The sequence below is a fragment of the Glossina fuscipes genome, unplaced genomic scaffold (genome assembly GCF_014805625.2).
Source record: "Glossina fuscipes isolate IAEA_lab_2018 unplaced genomic scaffold, Yale_Gfus_2 0, whole genome shotgun sequence".
Classification (NCBI taxonomy): domain Eukaryota; kingdom Metazoa; phylum Arthropoda; class Insecta; order Diptera; family Glossinidae; genus Glossina; species Glossina fuscipes.
Genome location: NW_023998414.1, coordinates 40,176,743 through 40,196,461, shown reverse-complemented (window position 1 = coordinate 40,196,461; position 19,719 = coordinate 40,176,743). Strand labels below are relative to the sequence as shown.

Below are 19,719 nucleotides of genomic sequence, written 5' to 3'. Positions count from 1 at the left end.
TAAAAAGGCACTTTCCGATGAACATGATTAATGAACGATTAAGATTTGAACCGTCATAAAGCACATTAATATACAAATCAAATTAAACTTTAGATTTTTCGCGTTGAAGCTAGCGACGATATCCGCCGAGCTCTGATCTCACAAATGTGTCTATCATGCCTACGCTAATGTGCACACACTATCCATTATCAAAACTAAAATAAAGAAAAAACAAAAAAAAACGTGATTTTTCCGTTAATTTCATTCAAACTATAAGTAGGTGTATTTATGCGCGTGTGTGTGTGTGTGTGTGTGTATGATTTTTTTAATTTATTTTTTTGTAATTTTATTCTTTTTGTGGTGGCGAACCATTGAAAGGCGTCCCTGTGGCACGCCGCTTTACGTATACTTCCACAGGAATGGCGGACGCTTAAGAAGCTGCGTTGCCGCTTTGCGTTTTCTTGTTTTCACGAGATTGTCAGGGAGGGAAAACTCCCTGATTCCCGTCTATAGTCTCGGATATATACAACATGGCACATACAACAGGGCACAAGTGTACCGTGTAATAGAGACGTCTACTTTTCAATTAGTTTCGCAATCGGACCCCACGTTCTATTTGGAGCTTACAAGTGCAATTAAAATTTGAATTGCAACTATAAGGGCAATTAAGACAAGCATTTGAAGTTTGGCCATCACGACCTTAAATCTCGACTCTAGGTGGGGCTGCAATAGAATTCCACTTAAGCCTGGGTTTCGGAATAAGATCGGCGTATCGAATCGAGTTCACTTCATTTGTTTTTTTTTTTTAATTCCTTTTCAATTCTGATTGAATTCGAAATTCTAATTGGAAATCGTATTATGTAATAGTTTGAATCTCAATATTAACTGTATTTGGGTCTTAATAACAACCGTCCATCAATTGCAGCATATACTACGTGATGAAAATGTGTCTAGAAAATCGTATATCGTTGCGAAAGTGCCATACATACATGACTGATGCCTAGTTTTTATAGATCAAAAATTATTGAACATTTAACCTTTGTCAACCTAAGCTAATGATGGACATAAAAAAAAAAAAGAAACTTCGATCTAACTTTTCTTTAAAATTTTTTATTTCATTAAAATATTAAGCCCAGGACTCATTTATGATATTTCAAATTTTATTTCCCAACAAAGTTGAACGTTATTAAATGTGTCATTAACAACGCATTCATTAAACCGACAAGTCAACAAACATCGAAACTCGTGTAAAACAGTAAACGGTATGCGACGGGCATTAATTCATAACTCAGCATAAAATGGGAACAAATAAATAAACGGAAAGTTTTGACATATTTCCGTTTAACCTACTACTGCAACTTGTACATTGCTTCCATTATATCAGCAAAAGAAAAACAGGTGAACAAAAATTTTCGATTTCGCACAACTTTCACCAATGCTGCCGTACATGCGCTAAAACTTTGATGCGTATATTTTCAAATAATAATAAATATTGTATTTATTTGGCATAAATACTGTTTCGTGTTGCCCTTAATACCTCATAAAACAATCGAAACAAAAATATTATTTATATATATATATATATATATATATATGTGTGTATGTACATATATAAATATACATACGTAGGTATATAATATCAACGTTTATGGTCAAAGAACCAATTTTTAAATGTGGCAAAAGAAAGTTGATATGCGACGGCGTGAGTCGCACGACTTCATACCCACAACAGATTATTTGGCAAAAGTTGAATAAATAAAATAATGGCACTGTAAGCATATTCCATCTTCGCTTCATACAATGCGATAACAATTAGATTGGAGATTGATGAATTTTGATGAGTTCAGAAATTTTATACTCATAGAGAAACTCAATCATTTTATTGACTATGCTTAATTGATGTCAGCCACGAGTCCATACTCAGACTCCTTTTTCAATCTTCGTCACAACCTGTCTACCGTACTTTCAACTTTTTCCTCTAAAGCGATCGATTGCACGATTCCTTTGCCAATCACATTCGATCGTTTTGAATGCTAATACTTGCATGTTGCACGTTAAATGACAAAATCAATATACCCTCGGCCGTTAATGATTACAGAACCGCATATCGGAATGGAAGTATTGCCAGTAAAAATTGAAAATATTTGTGTGCACTTATGTGTGCTAGCAGCCGATACATTGTGAAAATGCTTGTGTTAGTCAACTGCCGATTCTCGCCACATAAATTATAGACATTGATTTTTCTCCGTGCTATAAAACAGAAGTGGTTAACGCTAGGAGCAGCATTCGTTCACATTATAAACGTAATGAACGAACCGAAAAACATGGGTGTTTTTTCCCTTCTTTTTGGGAACTACACGTAAATTTATTTCGCATAACTTTATGATTTATGATAACACGTGAAATGTTGATTTAGCAAAAAAAAAAAAAAAAAAAAAAAAAAAAACCAAAAAAAAAAGGAAGCTTTCCAAGTAAAACCGAAACCAGAAATCGATTAGATTTTGTTTTTTCTGTTCTGTTTCGCATACAAAATATGCGCTAAAGACCCAACCAAAACAAAAAAAAAATCTTCATCTTTAACTGTTTATTTCCTTTTCCCTCTTCCTCTTCCTCGTTTTATTTTTTTTTATTTTTATTTTTTTTTTCTATTATCTGTATAGACATAAACATTAGAATTTTACGTATTGCCTACTTTTTTGGTTTACACTTAAATGCTCAACATGCTGCGTACTTTGCGGCTCTTCACTTACGCTACGAGCAACATTTTTGTACAAGATTTATGAGCCGGAATATTGTACGCAAACGTTCACATATAAGGATTTTCTGTCTGTTGCTAACGTTATATTAGCATATGTTAATAGTTGCCCAGAAAAAGAGATAAGCATTTTTTAGGATTTGATTTAAAGGCAATTGATGTTGAGCACGTTATATATGCATACGTTAGCACTTAATCAGCATTTGATATTTTGTTCTTTCTTTAATTTTAAGCAATTTGTGTCGAAAAAAAAAGATTTTTTATTGCATTTGTGGTGTTTTTCATTTGCAATTTCAGCTGTGAGCTCTATGAAACCTAACATGGATACAACAAATTGCATCCTAGTCCAAGATGTCAAATCTCAACCGCATGATCTACATGCTGCAGGCAATGCGAAAGTGAGCAACCATAATGGGGGTAGCCAAACACCTACGGCAAACCCCACAGAAGAGTCAGTACAGACCAGTACCTCAGACCACAGTTCTAGTCTAGGTGGCGGCGGTGGTGGTGCTGGTTTAAGTGTTGGTATTTTCCAAAATTTAGCTCCTTCACTACAACTACAACATCAACAGCAACTGCTATTACAACAGCAACAACCACATGCCATTAATCAGCAACTAGCATCCGGTGTAGGTATGACGACCATGAATGGTCAAATGTACGGCTTAGGTATGGGTGTCGGTCTGGGCGTAGGTGGTGGAAATCTAGCACAAGATGCTACTGCCCATTTGCAAGACCAATCGTACACCGCTCACCAGCAGCAACAGCAACAACAAACGCAGCAACAGTTACTCAAGTGGCCACAGGTCGTTGAGCTAAAGGATTTCAATGAGTTGTATCATGCCAATATACCAGCTTACCAGTTCTGGAATTTAGAATTTCGCAACAAGCATCCGGCATTTGTGCGGTTCAATTTTACTTTACCCTGGGGTGCCAATTTTGCAGTGTACTCACGCCGCAACGTGGCGCCCTCAGTAACCCAATACGATTTTGTGGAGTTCATCAAAGGCGGTCGACTCGATAGTCATTTACGTCATAGACGCAGTATTTTCAATCATTTTCATAATGATAGCTTGCAAGAGAGAGGAAATTTTGAGTATGCGGATGCGTTAGTGAAAATGTCACCGGACTTTTTGCAGCAATCATTAGCAGACGAATTACACTACAAGCATGGCAAACGTTTAACTTTTAGTCGCATTAGCGATGATGATAACGATGATTGGGATTTTAATGAAGACAACGTTGACAATGCCGAAGATTTTGATGAGGGAAATATTAATAATGACGATGCCGATGACAATGACGATGATGACGATGATGATACTGATGACGATGATGGTGCTGATGCCGACGGTGGTGATGATGTATCGTTCGAGAATAACTTTGATATCGATAGCAATAATATTCATTCGCCGACAAAATTAAGATATCATCGCATAAGAAAGCGTTCGGCCATGGGCGCAACGGCCGGTTTAGACGGTGGTTTACCGGCTTTAGATATGGATACGATGATGGTTAATGTTTCTCTTTTACAATATCTGGACACCGGTCTTTGGTTTATATCTGTCTATAACGATGAATTGGTCTCTCACTCGGTCACTCTGATAGTAGAAGAAGCTGAAGGTGTTAGCACCACTTGCCCAAATGATTGCTCCGGCCGCGGCAGTTGCTATTTGGGCAAATGTGATTGCATAGATGGCTATCAAGGCTCCGACTGTTCAAAAAGTAAGTTAATCCTTGCGATATGCAAAACTCATACAATTTAAGAAGAATCATTTTTAACTGAAACTTGAACAGGGTATGATATTATAATTTGTAGTGTTTTTGTTATTGCATTCACTTATACTTCATAATGAAATTTAAACGCATTACTTATCAGTAGCAAGAATAACAAGAACAACAACAACAACAACAAGAGCGATAATGCAAACAAAAAACAAAAAAACACCTTAGAAATAAACAAAAGCTGTCATCGTCACCTGTTTTTCTTTACTTTAGATTTAAAACAACACTAACAAAAAAATTAATGTTGTTTTCAACAAATTTTCTTGTGTGCCAACGGAGCTTTGGTGAAAACGAAAAATACAAACATCCACAATAACATATACACACATATAAAAACATTTCCTCTTTACTTACCTGTAGGAAGTTTGTTTTTCCTTACTTTCCGTTTTCTATTTTTTCTTTTTTTTTTTCTTTTTTTTATTCAGTGCTTTGTTTTTCTTAACCTGACATTACGAAAACATTCAAACAAACAAATAACAAATAAACGAAATCCTTAGTCTCCATGTTTACGTTACATTTCTTCCTTCTTGCTTCTACTTGCTGCAGGTGTTTGTCCAGTATTGTGTTCAGCTCATGGTCACTACGGTGGCGGTGTATGTCATTGCGAGGAGGGCTGGAAGGGTTCAGAATGTGATATACCGTTGGGTGAATGTGAAGTACCGAATTGTTCAAATCATGGCAGATGCATTGAAGGTGAATGTCATTGTGAACGTGGCTGGAAAGGTCCTTTCTGTGATCAACGTAAGTATCGTCCTGACTATGCTGTGATATGAAAAATACGAAGAAGCAAATAAAAATAATAATAATAATAATAATAATAATAATAAAGCACTTTGGTCCACAGCGTTTGACAAAAATCGGGCAAACACTCACTTATACATACATATATATATATATATATATACATTCACTCACATACATACACACACACACACACATCAACATATACACGCACGTATATATTTATTCTAATAAAGGAAATAAATTGCATGCTTTGTACTACTTTCTGAGTTTATTTTAAAACAAGAGTGAGTGAGTGAGTGATAGAGTGAGAAAGATAGATAAAGAGAAAGACGTAAAAAAGCGACAAATTTACTATTAATGTGTTGACGTTTCTCTTTTATTAAAATATTGCTTTTCTTTTTTCCTTTTTCTTCAAGTTTACGTTAAGCCTCTGAAAGACTTTCCTTTGATCTTCAATATTAACTTTATATAATAATTTGTTTTCGTTTCTTTTTAATATTTAGTTTCATTTCTTGTTATCCTTTATTGCACTTTACTTAAATATCCAAGCTATTTAAGTGTATGTATGTCCCTATGTGTGTATGTGTGTGTGTGTGTGTGTGTGTGTGTGTGTGTGTGTGTGTGTGTGTGTGTGTGTGTGTGTGTGTGTGTGTGTGTGTGTGTATGTGTATGTGCACGCGTGTATAACTGTGCTTACCAACTTTTAATGACCACTTGATTACGTGTCTAACATTTTTAATGGTAATAATACATTTTCTTGTTTCTTATTTATTTTTCCTTTCAACCTTTGACTCTTACCCTTCCTTGCCAATCGTTTCGAATGATACGTTGCTGCTTGCGTGTTACTTGTATGCTGTGTTTTGATGATGATACAGATGATTGCCTTGACCCTTTATGTTCTGGTCATGGTACATGTGTTGCGGGGCAATGCTATTGTAAGGCTGGCTGGCAAGGTGAAGATTGTGGTACTATAGACCAACAAGTATATCAATGTTTACCCGGCTGCTCAGAACACGGTACATATGATTTAGAAACGGGACAATGTGTATGTGAACGTCATTGGACTGGTCCAGATTGTTCACAAGGTAAGTACTATTGCTTGCAATTAACTTAAAATAAAAGGAAATATTTTTTTTTTTTTTTTCAAATTCATAATCCGTTGTATCCATCGTTGTTTCCTGCCTGAAAATGCGTCCAGTAAGCCCATAAACAAAGAAAATGAAACTTATGAAATGTATACTATTAATATGAATGAAGCCTCTGTGCAAGCGGTAGGATATGTTCATGTAAACTCTATCAAAGATAGAGCACGACAAAGTCTCTACCCACTAACCGAAACCACGAAATGCTAACAATTAGCAAGAAAGCCTATGAAAGTGATGTTTTATCAAAGCTTACTTTTAATCTTTCCTCTTTGTTTTCAATATTACTTAAATCTTACTCCATGCGATTAGGTGATTTTGTAACACTTTCGTCCCATCATTTTTGCATTTAATGCGAGCCTCGTACATTGTGATAAATATAGTGACCTGTAGTCGTGTATGAGGAAAGAATTTATGAAATTAATTAATTATTGCGAAAGCTATGCTCATTTTGTTCCAACGTAATAAGAATAATTGCATACCGCACGTGGGCATGGTAGCAGCCGAAATAAGTAAAGTCTTCCGATCTCATTATACTAATCAGCTAAACGCAGCGAAGGGCACTAAATATCGTAGGATGGGAACAATATTTCAGATAACAAGTACGAAGGCAAAAAGAAGTACAAAAATTGTAATCGACTGTGACCGATTGTTTTATATCATCATCACCGCAAAAAAAAATGTTATTGGATGGACGTAGTTGATCTCTTTCATTTTCAGATTGACAACTTTTCATTGCTGTGTCTATTTTGGGTCATGAATAATAGGGAAGAAAGACTTTACGTTTCGGAAGCAAAGCTGTTGTCAGTCTATATAGTATTGTGGGCGAGTTGCACTACAAATCTCCGTGCAATAACTTACAATGTTGCTTGTTAATTTGAAACCAAAATTTTAATTTTACGAGAATCATATATAATCACAAAGACAGACAGATGAATCGACAGACATACCTATATGGATTCGGTATTGGTAAGGAACGTAGCTCTGAAATTTTCTTCACCCTTCGATGATGGACACAAAAGTACAACTCTGGTCATATCATGCTTTAGCTGCACGCCATCGGAAGATAGCATTCACTGTACAATATTCACAAGTTACATATCGAAGGCATTCGATTCGTAATATGCAAAAATATGCACCGAAAGTCAAGGCAACACTTTGGTCTTTTCATTTAATTGAGACAATGAAGTTGTTATAAAGTTGTTATGCGTATTTAAAAGATATCCGTTGTATTCGAGATTTGACTGGTTAGACACATAATAATCAGAAATTATCTGACAATTCCATGTTATGTTCATAGTGTGATTTTTAAAATTATACTCAACCTGTTTGTGTCCCGAATAATTAAAAGATTTTCAATATTCACGTTCTCCAATGAAGGTAAAGACCATGACGCAAAAATGTATTATCAATGGGTGGATAGCTTAACATTACCGCTTTGAAATTTACCTAAAGTTAATCATCGACTAAGCAAGTGCCTGAAAATAAATGTTTAAAATTTTTAAATAAAAGCAAATCAAAAGGAAATGATATATATATAGTCGAGGTAATTGTCAGATTTTTGCCGACATTCAAAGAAACGTATCCTGAAAAGTTTGGATACCATGCTTCCCGAAACACTAATATTGCAGCAGAGATTTACTAAGCGAACATGCAAATAAAAGAGCCTAAGCTATTCCGTGAAAGCATTAAATATCTCATGCAAGTTCTTTCTATTTTGCTATTTTTCGCGGTTCACTGCATGTACATATGCCCTGGTTTTGTCGACAACATCTTCCGTATGCATGTATCAGTTATTTCCGTTTAATAGTTACCTATAATCTATTTGCCAGATCAGATTAAGTTCAAGAGTTTCTCTGTTAAATGATTTCGGATCTAGGGTGCTTCACATTTACATATTAACAGTAAATGCTCAATATATTTTAGACTAATTTTAATTAATACGTATATGCAAAGAATATCAACTTGAGCTTAATCGACAGCATCATACTGAAGTCATATAATATAATGAACTGTAGAGCTCATGGCCATGTATTCAGAATTTGATCTAACCCAAGTAAAACTTTCTTCTGTACATATTTACTAAACATGATTTGGTTTTTATGTTTACATGCATTTGCATTTAATTCTATAAAATTAATTAAAATTAATTAATAATAATAATGAAATATTTAATGTATTTACTTATGAACAATACATCCATTCTGATGCATTTATACTTTATAGCCAATATAATAAATTGAATCAATGTTTTTTCTTTTGTGTTATGTTCCACTTCTGTCCCGTCATACGATGATAATTATTATCATGATGATGATGATGATGATGATGATGATGATGATGATGATGATGATGATGAAGGATTTAAATAATATTAGTTTGAAAAATTGGTAAAAATATAACTAGTTTACAATGCAAATTTTACCAATTTATTTCAAACAGGTGTAGATGTTCACAGCAATATTGTAAAGAGTAATAACTAACTATAGGATATTGTATGCATATATACATAAATACATAAATACATACATACATAAATACATACATACATACATACATACACAATATATGTATAATTTTATGTTTGTGTGTGTTCGTAAATGTAAATAAACACATGACGAGTATGTAGAAGAAAATTGTGGTTTTCATAAAATATTTACATGAATACTTAAATATTTATATTGATGCATATATACATATAACATATACATCTGATTGAATGAAACGCATATATATATATATATATATATATATATATTATATTGGTAACGGTAGATATATTTGCATATAAAATTCACTAGTAATTTACATATAATGTGGTAAACGATTGATTAAATTCTTAATAAAATGCTCAAATATACTTTAGATCGACATTGGTTTGATTGTTTATGTCCGGTTTGGTTCGGTTTTCCTTCCAGATACATAACAGATGCATAAAAATAAGGAATTAAAGTATCTATTATCCAAGAATGCTTGCTAGCTGTATGAGAAAATATTAAAGAATTTTTCTAAATTTCATGCACTTTACGGAAATTGAAGACCTTAACATATATTATATATGCGGTTCTAGTTGCGTAAAAAATATTAAGCCTTTCTCTTACCAAACAAAGTTATTGTTATTTCCCATGCTTCAATGTATTACATGAGATGCGAGGTATAAGTGCGAATATTATTAAGGAAATCTTTTAAATTTTCTTAACTAATAATTTTTTTTTTAGGCTATGCTCCTCTTTTTATATCGTGCACCATAAAAGGACTTGGGATAGACTCATCTTTTATTATGCCAATTGATGCAGAGTCATTTTCTGAATTGATCTTAGCCTGTCTGTCCGTCTGTCCGTCTGTCCGCCTTTCCGTTTTGTAGTCTTGTGTTAAATGGACAAACCGCAATTTATAAAGAAATTTTCACGAATTATGGTACGTCGAACGACATGTGTTGACTCAAGCATAAACGACCAGTTTCAATATAGGGCCGTATTTCAAAAAGTCGTTACATGGATGACTATATTGAGTAAAGTGGTCTAGACCGTATAATGATGCGCCGTGTCCCATCACAGTGTTTTTGCTTGTTAACCTTAATGAATCCGTTCCGTAACGTAACGTAATAGGCAGTAGTAATTCTATGACTACTAAGACCACTCCCGGCCAGATGGCGTAATACAAAGAATATAATATTTTGACATATGTCGAACCAAGTCGATTCAAAATACCAATCGGAAATATAAACAATTAAAAATTAGTGATTATAAGTAAACACTTTATCCTTTGTTGCAACAAAACAAAATCTTTCTCAATCGAATTTGCACCTGTGCATTTCTAGTGAAACTAGATTGAAGCTTTACAATTTACTCCACACAAATGATAAGTAATTACAATATTAAAAATGAACCAACTGTCATGGAAATGACCGAAAAAAGATAAACGGTGTGGAGTGTACCGGGGAGCATTAGCTTAAAACAAAAAAAATCGTCATTTGGATTCCATACAATCTAAGTCTATAGGATTTACTTGAACGGATTTCGGCTGAGTCACACTTGACGTGGTAAAATGATTGACATCGGGACGGAGATTAAGCTTATTGCTGGTAGAAGTTGAGTGTAATTGCCTTGCCGTACTAGTTGTTGCAAGAAGTTGTACTGTTGAAAATTTGTGGGATAAGACGTTGTAAGCCATAAGAAACAGGCAGATGTGAACAATTACGTACGTACGTGTGTATTTTTGACTATAAAACTGAAAAATTGGCAAAAATTTATATATCCAATGATGTCTCCTTGATGGCTGAAAAAGATTGATTGGAAGGTCCAGTGTCTTTAAACTTTCATATTATGTAAGAGCTGCGACTACCAAGTTGTCATTTCCGGGTTAAAATCTCAAGTATGGAAGACCAGAGTGCTCAGGCTTGGGCACACAAGACAGCAGCAACTCCCTATCTCTTCTGTTAGTTGACTAGAATTGCCTATGTTATCAGCACAACGCTGTTACGTTATCACTGGCAGAATAGTGCCCTTTTTTTTCGAACGATAATGAATGAATATGTGTTCACAATATTCGTCGCTTGAAGCTTAGTAATCGGACACATGGCCAATCTTCGATTCAGAAAAGTATCAGATTAATGAAAAATGCAATTTTTAATTTAATGCTGCACTCTTTCCTTGCACTGCATAAACAATAACTACAACAACAATAATAAGCGGATTAAGTTGATGAATATGAAAATTTCATTTCTTCCCACAGATTGACCTATATTTGTAATAAAAACTTCCTGCACACAATTACTAAGCGCATTGTATCTGAAATAACCTTTCATAAGGAACATTGTTTTCCTTGAAAGGGACATAGAAGGACTACCTTACGTACATGAAATGCTCTCTTTCTTTCTTCGCTTTTTCTGCCCCACTTTCAGTTTTGTTTTTTTTGTTTTTTTTATACGATGTTTCAATTGAATTCACTGTATTTGCTAACAGAATCGTATTATACGAAAAGTTTAGTAAAGTGTGTTAAAGCTATATGTCGAGAGGAGGCCTAGAAGCTTTGATTTACTTAACATTCTTTACATTTATTCAATAGAAACCCGGAGGGGTTTCTTTCTCTTCATTGCAAAATTCGATAAATTTTTTGGCATGAATTATGTGAACGTAATACACACACACACACACACACACACACACACACACACACACACACACACTTATATATTTACTTATATATCATAAATGCATAAATATTAAGTACAACTTTATGACCACAGTGACTATCCTGCGTAATCATATTTATGTTGTCCTTTCTAAGAAATGAAATGTGTTATAAAATATGACAAAAACATGTCAAATAAGTATGTTATGTATGTTGCATGCACGATATGAAAAGAGAGATTTGTAAGAGAGGAATGCCAATAAAGAGGGTCAAGGATTAAAATTAAAAGTTCTTTGATTTTGATTTTGATTTTGATTTAAGTTTATTCACACAAACCTGAAAATTGCGTAATCTCTCGTATTAACATACACGTGAAAGAGATTATTTTCAGCTCATTATCAGTAGAAGAAAAGGTGCATATGTCACATATTAAAGCTTCTTCGTCGATACTTTTTCGAAAGCAAAAGTTATTTGCATACCTTAAATATCTTAAATTAAATTTTTTGTGAATTCATTTAGAGCATTAATCGCAGATTCGTCTCACTAGACTATGGAAGTTTTTTCTTTCAGATTATCGTTGCTTATGCGATGAAAGTTCCTTATCATTTTGAATGGCTTCGAGTCAAGCTTCCCCAAATATTTTTACAAAGCTTTTATTGAATTTAAAAAAGAAAAATTCGGACTCTTGCCAACATTACGTCCTGGATTGCCAACATAGTTATATATATGAATTATTCAACAATTAAATGTTCGCTTCAATCATTCATTTGAAAATGTAGCCGAATACAATTTTAATTCAATTACCACTACCAAATTGTCGATCCACGCTATGTTCTACCTTGAATTTTACTGCTAATTATATGCTACATCACTTAGGATACAAGGGTGTATTAAGTTAGCGTAGTTGTGTGCAATGGCCAAAAAAAAAAAAAAATGAAGATAGAGGCCTTGCATTATGCCCATCGATTCAGAATCATTTTCGGTGTACATCTACGTTTGTCTTTCTGTCTGCCCTAATGTCTCTTCAGAACGACGCACCCCATTGATAATGCATTGGTTCGGAGCACATTTTCGATCACTTTTTGGAAAGATCGCAATTTTTCAAAATTCCTCGATTCGACATTTCGGCATTTTAAACTGCTGTGAAAAATTCAAGTCAAATGATTGTAATTTTTTGAAGTCTCTTTGGTATAACCTTGTTTACGATAACTGAATTTTCGTATCGTAAAAAAAGTCTAGTTTGTCAATATTTTGTGGTAAAAGTTAATCTATCGTAGCAATATGACATAGAAACTCATCTTTCCGTATTTGGAATACGCAGAACTAATATTTTGGATTCCATCCTGTACAAGGATTTTAATGAAAAATAAAGGTTTAGATGGCAAAAATGCTTAGTTTTTTGATGTTTTATGGTGAAATTGTGCTCGGAAGAGTACTTTAATGTAATAAAGAACAAAGTTTTTGAACTCCAGCGAAGACTTTCCTTTATCTAGTATTAGTTGTGTATGGAGCTTAAAGCTCACTTTTTGATCAAACAAAATTGTACGATACGATATTCCCCCAATGTTGTTGCCATTAATTGTGAAAGTGTAGTCAACAGGAGAAGATCTAGAAAATTACATCTTTCCTATACCCGTCATACGCCAGTCAAAGTAAATCATGAGTAAGAACTCGACATCGATTACATATCGAATGGAGTGGTATAGCTTAACATCGTCAGCAGGACAACAACAGGAAGGTCATTAGTAAGTAAATTAAAAAGCAAAGGACCCAAATGACTGCCTTTTGGCACTCCTGAAAAGGTAGATATCGCTTCGGATTGGACCAATTCATACACTACTCTCTGTGTGCTTCAAACTACGGAGATCATGATTCACTCTATCAAATGCCTTACTAAAGTCTGTGAAAACAGCGTCAATTTGGTTAAAGCATTCGGAAAAAGCATTAAAAATATGATAACATGGTTCTAATAGATTTGTAATGGTAGACTTTCCGCAGCGAAGCCCATGTTGAGATAAGGAAACCATCGAGACAAGAGAACGAGTCAACCGACTCAAATAATTAAAGTATTACACGCCAGTATAAATGCCAGTGGAAAGTGATGTATTCAAGATATTTAGATAGTGGCTGACAGAGAACCTTAGCAATAAATAGAAAAGAAAAACTTCTTCTTCGGTAAGAACAACACGGTGAATGGATAACAGATATGATCAGAATATGTTTCGTGGAAAAAGTTGCATGCATTTACTTATAAAGCCCTTTCTTTATTAACTACGAAATATGTAGTTTTACCGGGTAGTGTAACGGGAAATATCAACTGTGAACTTACTTGTTTTGCAGTTTTTAGATAGCTTTAGTTCTTTTCATTGCGAATCCTTGTACGCTCATCTGAGAACCATATCGGACCACTATTGCACAAAAGGCAGGTAGGTAATGCAATTTAAATGATCCGGTATATACCACTCTATGGCATAAGCAAGCGCTAGTTAAGAAAAAATTGGTTTTTATTAAAGAGATACCGTTTGACTTTGGCATCCTCCGTTCCTGACTGATGCGTGGTAAAATCCAACGAAGGGGCAGTTGTAAGGTGATAAACATCTTCAGGAAGAACGAACGCATCAGTTCGGGAAACTAATATATGAGACATATTAGTGAACATTAGGTCAAGAATTTTATTCTCAGAATTAACGATAGTATTGAACTTGGCTAAATTAATTCTTTTCTCGATTAGGAAAATCGATATAAAACGTACCCATATTAGGAAAGAGTATTTTATTAGGGTAAGATCTTTATTAAGTCGATGTAACGGCAAAGTCGCGTGAATGTAAATTATCTAGAGATGGGGCTTAAAAGTAATGCTCGTGCATCACAACAGTTAATCGGCAGAAGTCAACTATAAAACGGGGCTGAATCAGAGCAGTCAAGATGATCGCAATAAGTCAAAGAGAAATATCTCAAATCCGTAAGATATTGGCGTGAACTTTATGCAAGAAATTTTCAAGTGCTTGCAAAAAAAAGTCCATTGATTTATCCATTGTTTTATGCGATGAGTGCGCTAAAACTCAGTCCAAATTCTAACTCTCCTGTATATGATTTATTTAACAACGTAATATATGTAGAACGAAACTCCCTACTGCTATTATGTGCACTAAGGATTTTTGCAATTTTGTTCTCCTTACGAATGAAAATCAATAGCAAGAACAAATGAAGAGGTTTTACGTTTATGAAAAAACATTTGTCTACTGAACAGAAAAAAAGAAAGGAAAGCATAATATTAATAAATAAATGAAAAAAAATATGAAATGCAAGAATTGTCGCGCCTAAAAGTTAGCAATGTAAATTTACGCAAAAAACAATGTACGTTGCTATAACGCCGCGAAACTGTACGTCAAGAATTTAATACGCTTTATATGATCCGATGTAAAAGGGAAAAGCACAACAGCGCACTGAGCAATGTAGAACAGTGGTAACACACAAGATGTGGTGCTGATACCATCAACATTTTATATGCGCCATGTTTCATATGTGAGAACAAAAAACAAGCCAACAGATTCATAGGTACGTACGCGTATAAATAAAATGTAGTTTGCTGTTGGCATGTGGCCCATGACGACCACACTGACATGAGTGTTGGTCATGGTTGTTACATGGCACTCGATTCTTTTTTCTACTTCTTTTTTTTTCTTCTCTTTTTCCTCTCTTTCGCCCGTTCAGTATAATATAAAAGTGAATATGCATGCGTATGTATATATATAGTCATCCATAAAACTATATATATATATATATATATTCCCGTTATAGCATATAACAAAAAACGGCGACTGCAACAAGAGCGACAACAACAACAACAATAACAGTAATAACCTCGAAAAGTGTAGCAAGTTTGTGTTTGTATTGCATAGAAGGGGTTTTCTGGCTCTGGCTTCTTTTTCTCTTTTCAATTTCTTGTTTTTTTGTTTTTTTGTTTTTTTTTTTTTTTTTGTTATCCCTACCCAGTCATTAGATGGATATGGTATAGTCGTACTTATGTCCTTTCTATTCTATACTCCTACAATTATGTATAACTGCCTTCATAGATGTGTGCGGCATAACCCAGTAACAACCTTAGGTTATATTTAGTTTAAGTGATGGCTTGGCTTTTCCGACAACAACACAACAACAATACGCGACCAACAAAAAGGATCTAATCTGACTTTCAGCATCATGTTGTAAGGTTCTGCGTAGTTGTCTCGCATTTTTTTTCATTATAATACTTCTGTGCTGGTTTCCTATGTTCTACGCTTTACGTGTATATTTTCTAATTTATTTGTGTTGGATAGTAGTTGGTACGTTTGGCTTTTTTTTTATATATATATATATAATTTTTTTTTTTCTTAACCAAACTAAACTCTTCTTTCTGTTGTCGAGCTGTTATTAAATTTTGCAATTTTTATTATGAAAGTTGTTCGTTTTTTTGTTGCCGGCTCTCTCTCTTCTTCAAACTTTTCATTCATGTCTTCTCACATACATAGTTTTAGATTGTTATAAAATCAGGTTAAGTGGAAAAATATTTGCCAAACTACCTCTTCATCATCATATACATGTGTAGAAGTGTACATGCATATGGATATAGGTATGTAAGTGTATATGCACGCTTAGCCAAAAGTATTTAAAATGGCAGCAATATAGAAAGTGGACTGTAAGCATAATTTGCTTTCTTTTTTTTTTTCTTTCTTTTATATACATAAATTTTTTTTTTTTTTTTTTTTTTTCTTTTAATTATATATAAAGAATTGTTATAATGGGGAACAATTTTCGTCTTTTTTAGTCCGCCATAAGGAGAGAGAACAACAAGTGGAAACATTTGTTACATTCTTTATTATGTGTTCAGTGTATTTTCCTTGGTTTTCTTCCTTTCATTTTTTCTTTATTTTCATTTACAATTGCTTGCTAAGTATTATGTAACATATTTAAAACGTTTGCTTACCTCATTAGACAAGACTTTTTAAAAAATAACTAGACAACATGGATGGAGGATATGAATAAAGTCTTACGTACAGCGAAATTCCGCACATAAAAACAAATGTGTTCAAAAAATTTAATTCGGGCTTTAAGTTGACAAACCGCAAAACTAAAAAAATGTTTTTCGCGACGAAGTTTAATAGTTTATGCTATTAGTGCTTGCCAGCCCATTACTCGCTTATATAAACGGCGGTTAGTGATGATGTGCTCAAAATTCTGGTCTCTACGGACCTTGAAATAGAAAAACTCATTAAAAAAATCGTTGTGTAAGAACTGATAAAACGGGCCTACCTTTCCGTCGAAAGAAGAAAAACTCTACGCAAAAATACCCAAATTAGAAAAACTTTTAAAATACACGTCTATGGTCTAAAAGAGTTTGCTTAATGCTTGAGAGGAGGCGAAGAACGTCTCCCAGATGTTCTTAAACTGATTTACGTGATGGACGTTTGTTGATTTTGTCAGATATAAAATTTTTTTTGAAATTACGATTACAAGCACGCTTGTGATTAAAGCTCAGGTTTTCTTTCACTGAATGTAAACTTTTCCCACTCACTCACTCGTTCTAAAAACAAGTTGCACTTGAAATTTCGATTTTTAATAAATTCTTTATTAGGGGCGTCGATCTAGCGGTAGTCAGTCCATAAAACTGGAATTGAGTTCGCTTCTATATTGTTATGACGAATATCGATGAACGGAGTCAATCGAATAAGCGATTAAACCGAACAGCTTGAACTAACGTAGAAACATATTGCCAGCATTGTTCAGATATTTAAATTCGAACCTGTTCCTAAGAATAGTTTAACAAATGTCTCATTTATCCATGACGTAGATGGATTGGTTGGCTTTAATATAAAGCATCCGTAGCTGTGAGCAGTAGAACACTTGTCTGCGATAGGATGTTGAAAGGAAGAGATGATCATCTCGAGTTGTATGACGGAACAGAAAAATAGCTTTTCAAGTTCTTTAGTGTAATAAAAAGGTCACCTATATCAGTACAGTTATTCCAATATATATTTCAATCTTACTTTTAAACTCAACATTGACAATGCCTCTGCCCAAAAATTTGTCTTACACTGCGAAAACTGTACGATCTAAACCTTTGTCTGCCTCCACATGTTCAACACGACATTGCGCACTCGTTCCTCATGACACACGTTCACTATTGCATTCAAGTCGTTTCTGGGTGCGCAAAGTATAACTCAGACAGGCTTGAAAGTAATCTTAACCGTATAGCACGTTTAGTTTTCGATGCCAAACTTAGAAACGCCATCTAATCCTTTGTTCACGCTTTCTTAAAATTCTGCTTTCTCGGTTATCGAAAATTCAAGTTTCTTTTCTACGTCTGCAAAAGCATTCATTCTCCATTCCCAAGGCTCTTAAGAGAACGACAGCTGTCTTTTAGGTCGAAGAGAAATTCTTTCCTGTTAATACCACGTTTCTCTCACTCATCACCGGTACGGTCTTTTGTGATTCGTGTTGCCAGATACTGGAATTACCCTTACATTACCCTCTACTCTACAGTGTTTCGAGACTTTCTTGAGTGAAAACGTTTGGAAGAAAATCGATCGCACTGCTAGACTCAAAAGTTATGTTTTGTTTCTTGTAAAAACTGATGATTGCAGTATTTATGGAGCAAGATGATTACATCTGCCGACATCTAGCCGACTTGTATATTCATTTTTGTTGTAATTTCCTTTTGCACATGAGATGTAGCTGTGTGACTAGGTAATATGCTTATAACTTAATAGGTACTATACAAAAACCAGCAAGGAAGTTACATGCGGCGGGGGCCGAATCTCGCATACAGACCAATATGTTTTTCGGATTCTACTGTCCGAGTTCTTTTATTTGATACCCATATCGATGATATTATTAAAAAAAACTTAACCGGGTGCAAAAACTTCCAATGTTTCTACCAAATTTGAAGTCGATATCTTCAGTATTGCGAGCAATAATGAGCAAACAACAAACACCACAAAGACGGGCAGGCATGGCTGAGTTAAATTAGAATTTCATGCTGATCAAGAATACATGCACTTCTTAGGATATCTGAAGCTTCCCTTTGAGTGTTGCATGCATTATAAAGAAACAAAAAAAAAACAAAATGAGGATTCCAGCGGTGGGTGTAAAAAATTAATAAATAGATACCTTAAACTGCGCTCCAGTTATTTATAGAACGACTTTCCCGAAAATGATGCCCTTGGGTCAAAAAATATGTCGGTGCATTAATTTTCATCAAAATATCTCATAAATTGCCGGTCTGTGAGTTGAACAAAAAAAATCAAAATGGACAGATGGACAGACAAGCTTAAATCAATAGAGAAAGTGATTCTGATTGGCATAATAAAAGATGGGGCTCTATTTCAAGTCCTTATGGGTGTTACATACATTCGCACAAACTAAATATAATATACCTCAATACCACATGTAGTGTAGGATATAAAAACTAGGTGTTCCAACGAATCCCTTTTCTGTAGACTCAAGTTAAAGCAAATATTGCCTAATATCAAGACGTGTAAATGAATGTTTTGCACCCTCGTTCAAGCAAGACGTACTGAAACTGTAGATATGAAAATGTATTTTGAAAATGTGTCGCGCGATATGTTAAGTTTTTTTTATTTCATTGATTTGTTGCGCTAGCTAAAGAAATCCATTGCATATTAATTGGGAATACGGCCTTAAATTGGTCCTTACTAAGCTTGAAGCGTTTGAGCGAATTCCTTATTGTACTTCGCCTTAATGTGCATTGCACACGTGTACACACACATATCTTAATACACAGGTGTTAAATATTAGGCATATGAGCGTGAATTTCACGAATTACAAATGAGAATTTTTACCTTTACAAAACTTAATATTTATATATATATATAATATATATATATATATATATATATATATATATGTGTGGGTGTATGTTTTATTAGCCTGATTAAACTTTTTGCCTTTTGTACAATGAAGAAATCTCTATATTAATACATATAAAAACTTTTTTCTATAACTTTATAATAAACTCTACAAATATGCAGATATATATATATATATATATACATAACACTTATACATATATATAACACATGCATATAAAACGCAAACAATATGAAAATGTAAAGCATGTGCTAGTGGGTGCCGTAATATACATTGTGAGTACATTAACCCTTTGCATGCAAATCGCTGTCT

General features: G+C 34.1%; 1 protein-coding gene across 4 annotated transcripts in view; it reads left to right on the top strand.

Moving 5' to 3' along the window:
• LOC119644242 (teneurin-a) overlaps positions 1-19,719 on the top strand; it is a 444,303-nt gene that overhangs the window by 310,953 nt on the left and 113,631 nt on the right. For all 4 annotated transcript variants that reach the window (XM_038043783.1, XM_038043776.1, XM_038043796.1 and 1 more), the window contains 3 exons: positions 3,032-4,459; positions 5,066-5,260; positions 6,139-6,348. In XM_038043783.1, the coding sequence (XP_037899711.1) occupies positions 3,032-4,459; positions 5,066-5,260; positions 6,139-6,348 (1,833 nt within the window). The remainder of the gene's footprint in view (positions 1-3,031; positions 4,460-5,065; positions 5,261-6,138; positions 6,349-19,719) is intronic.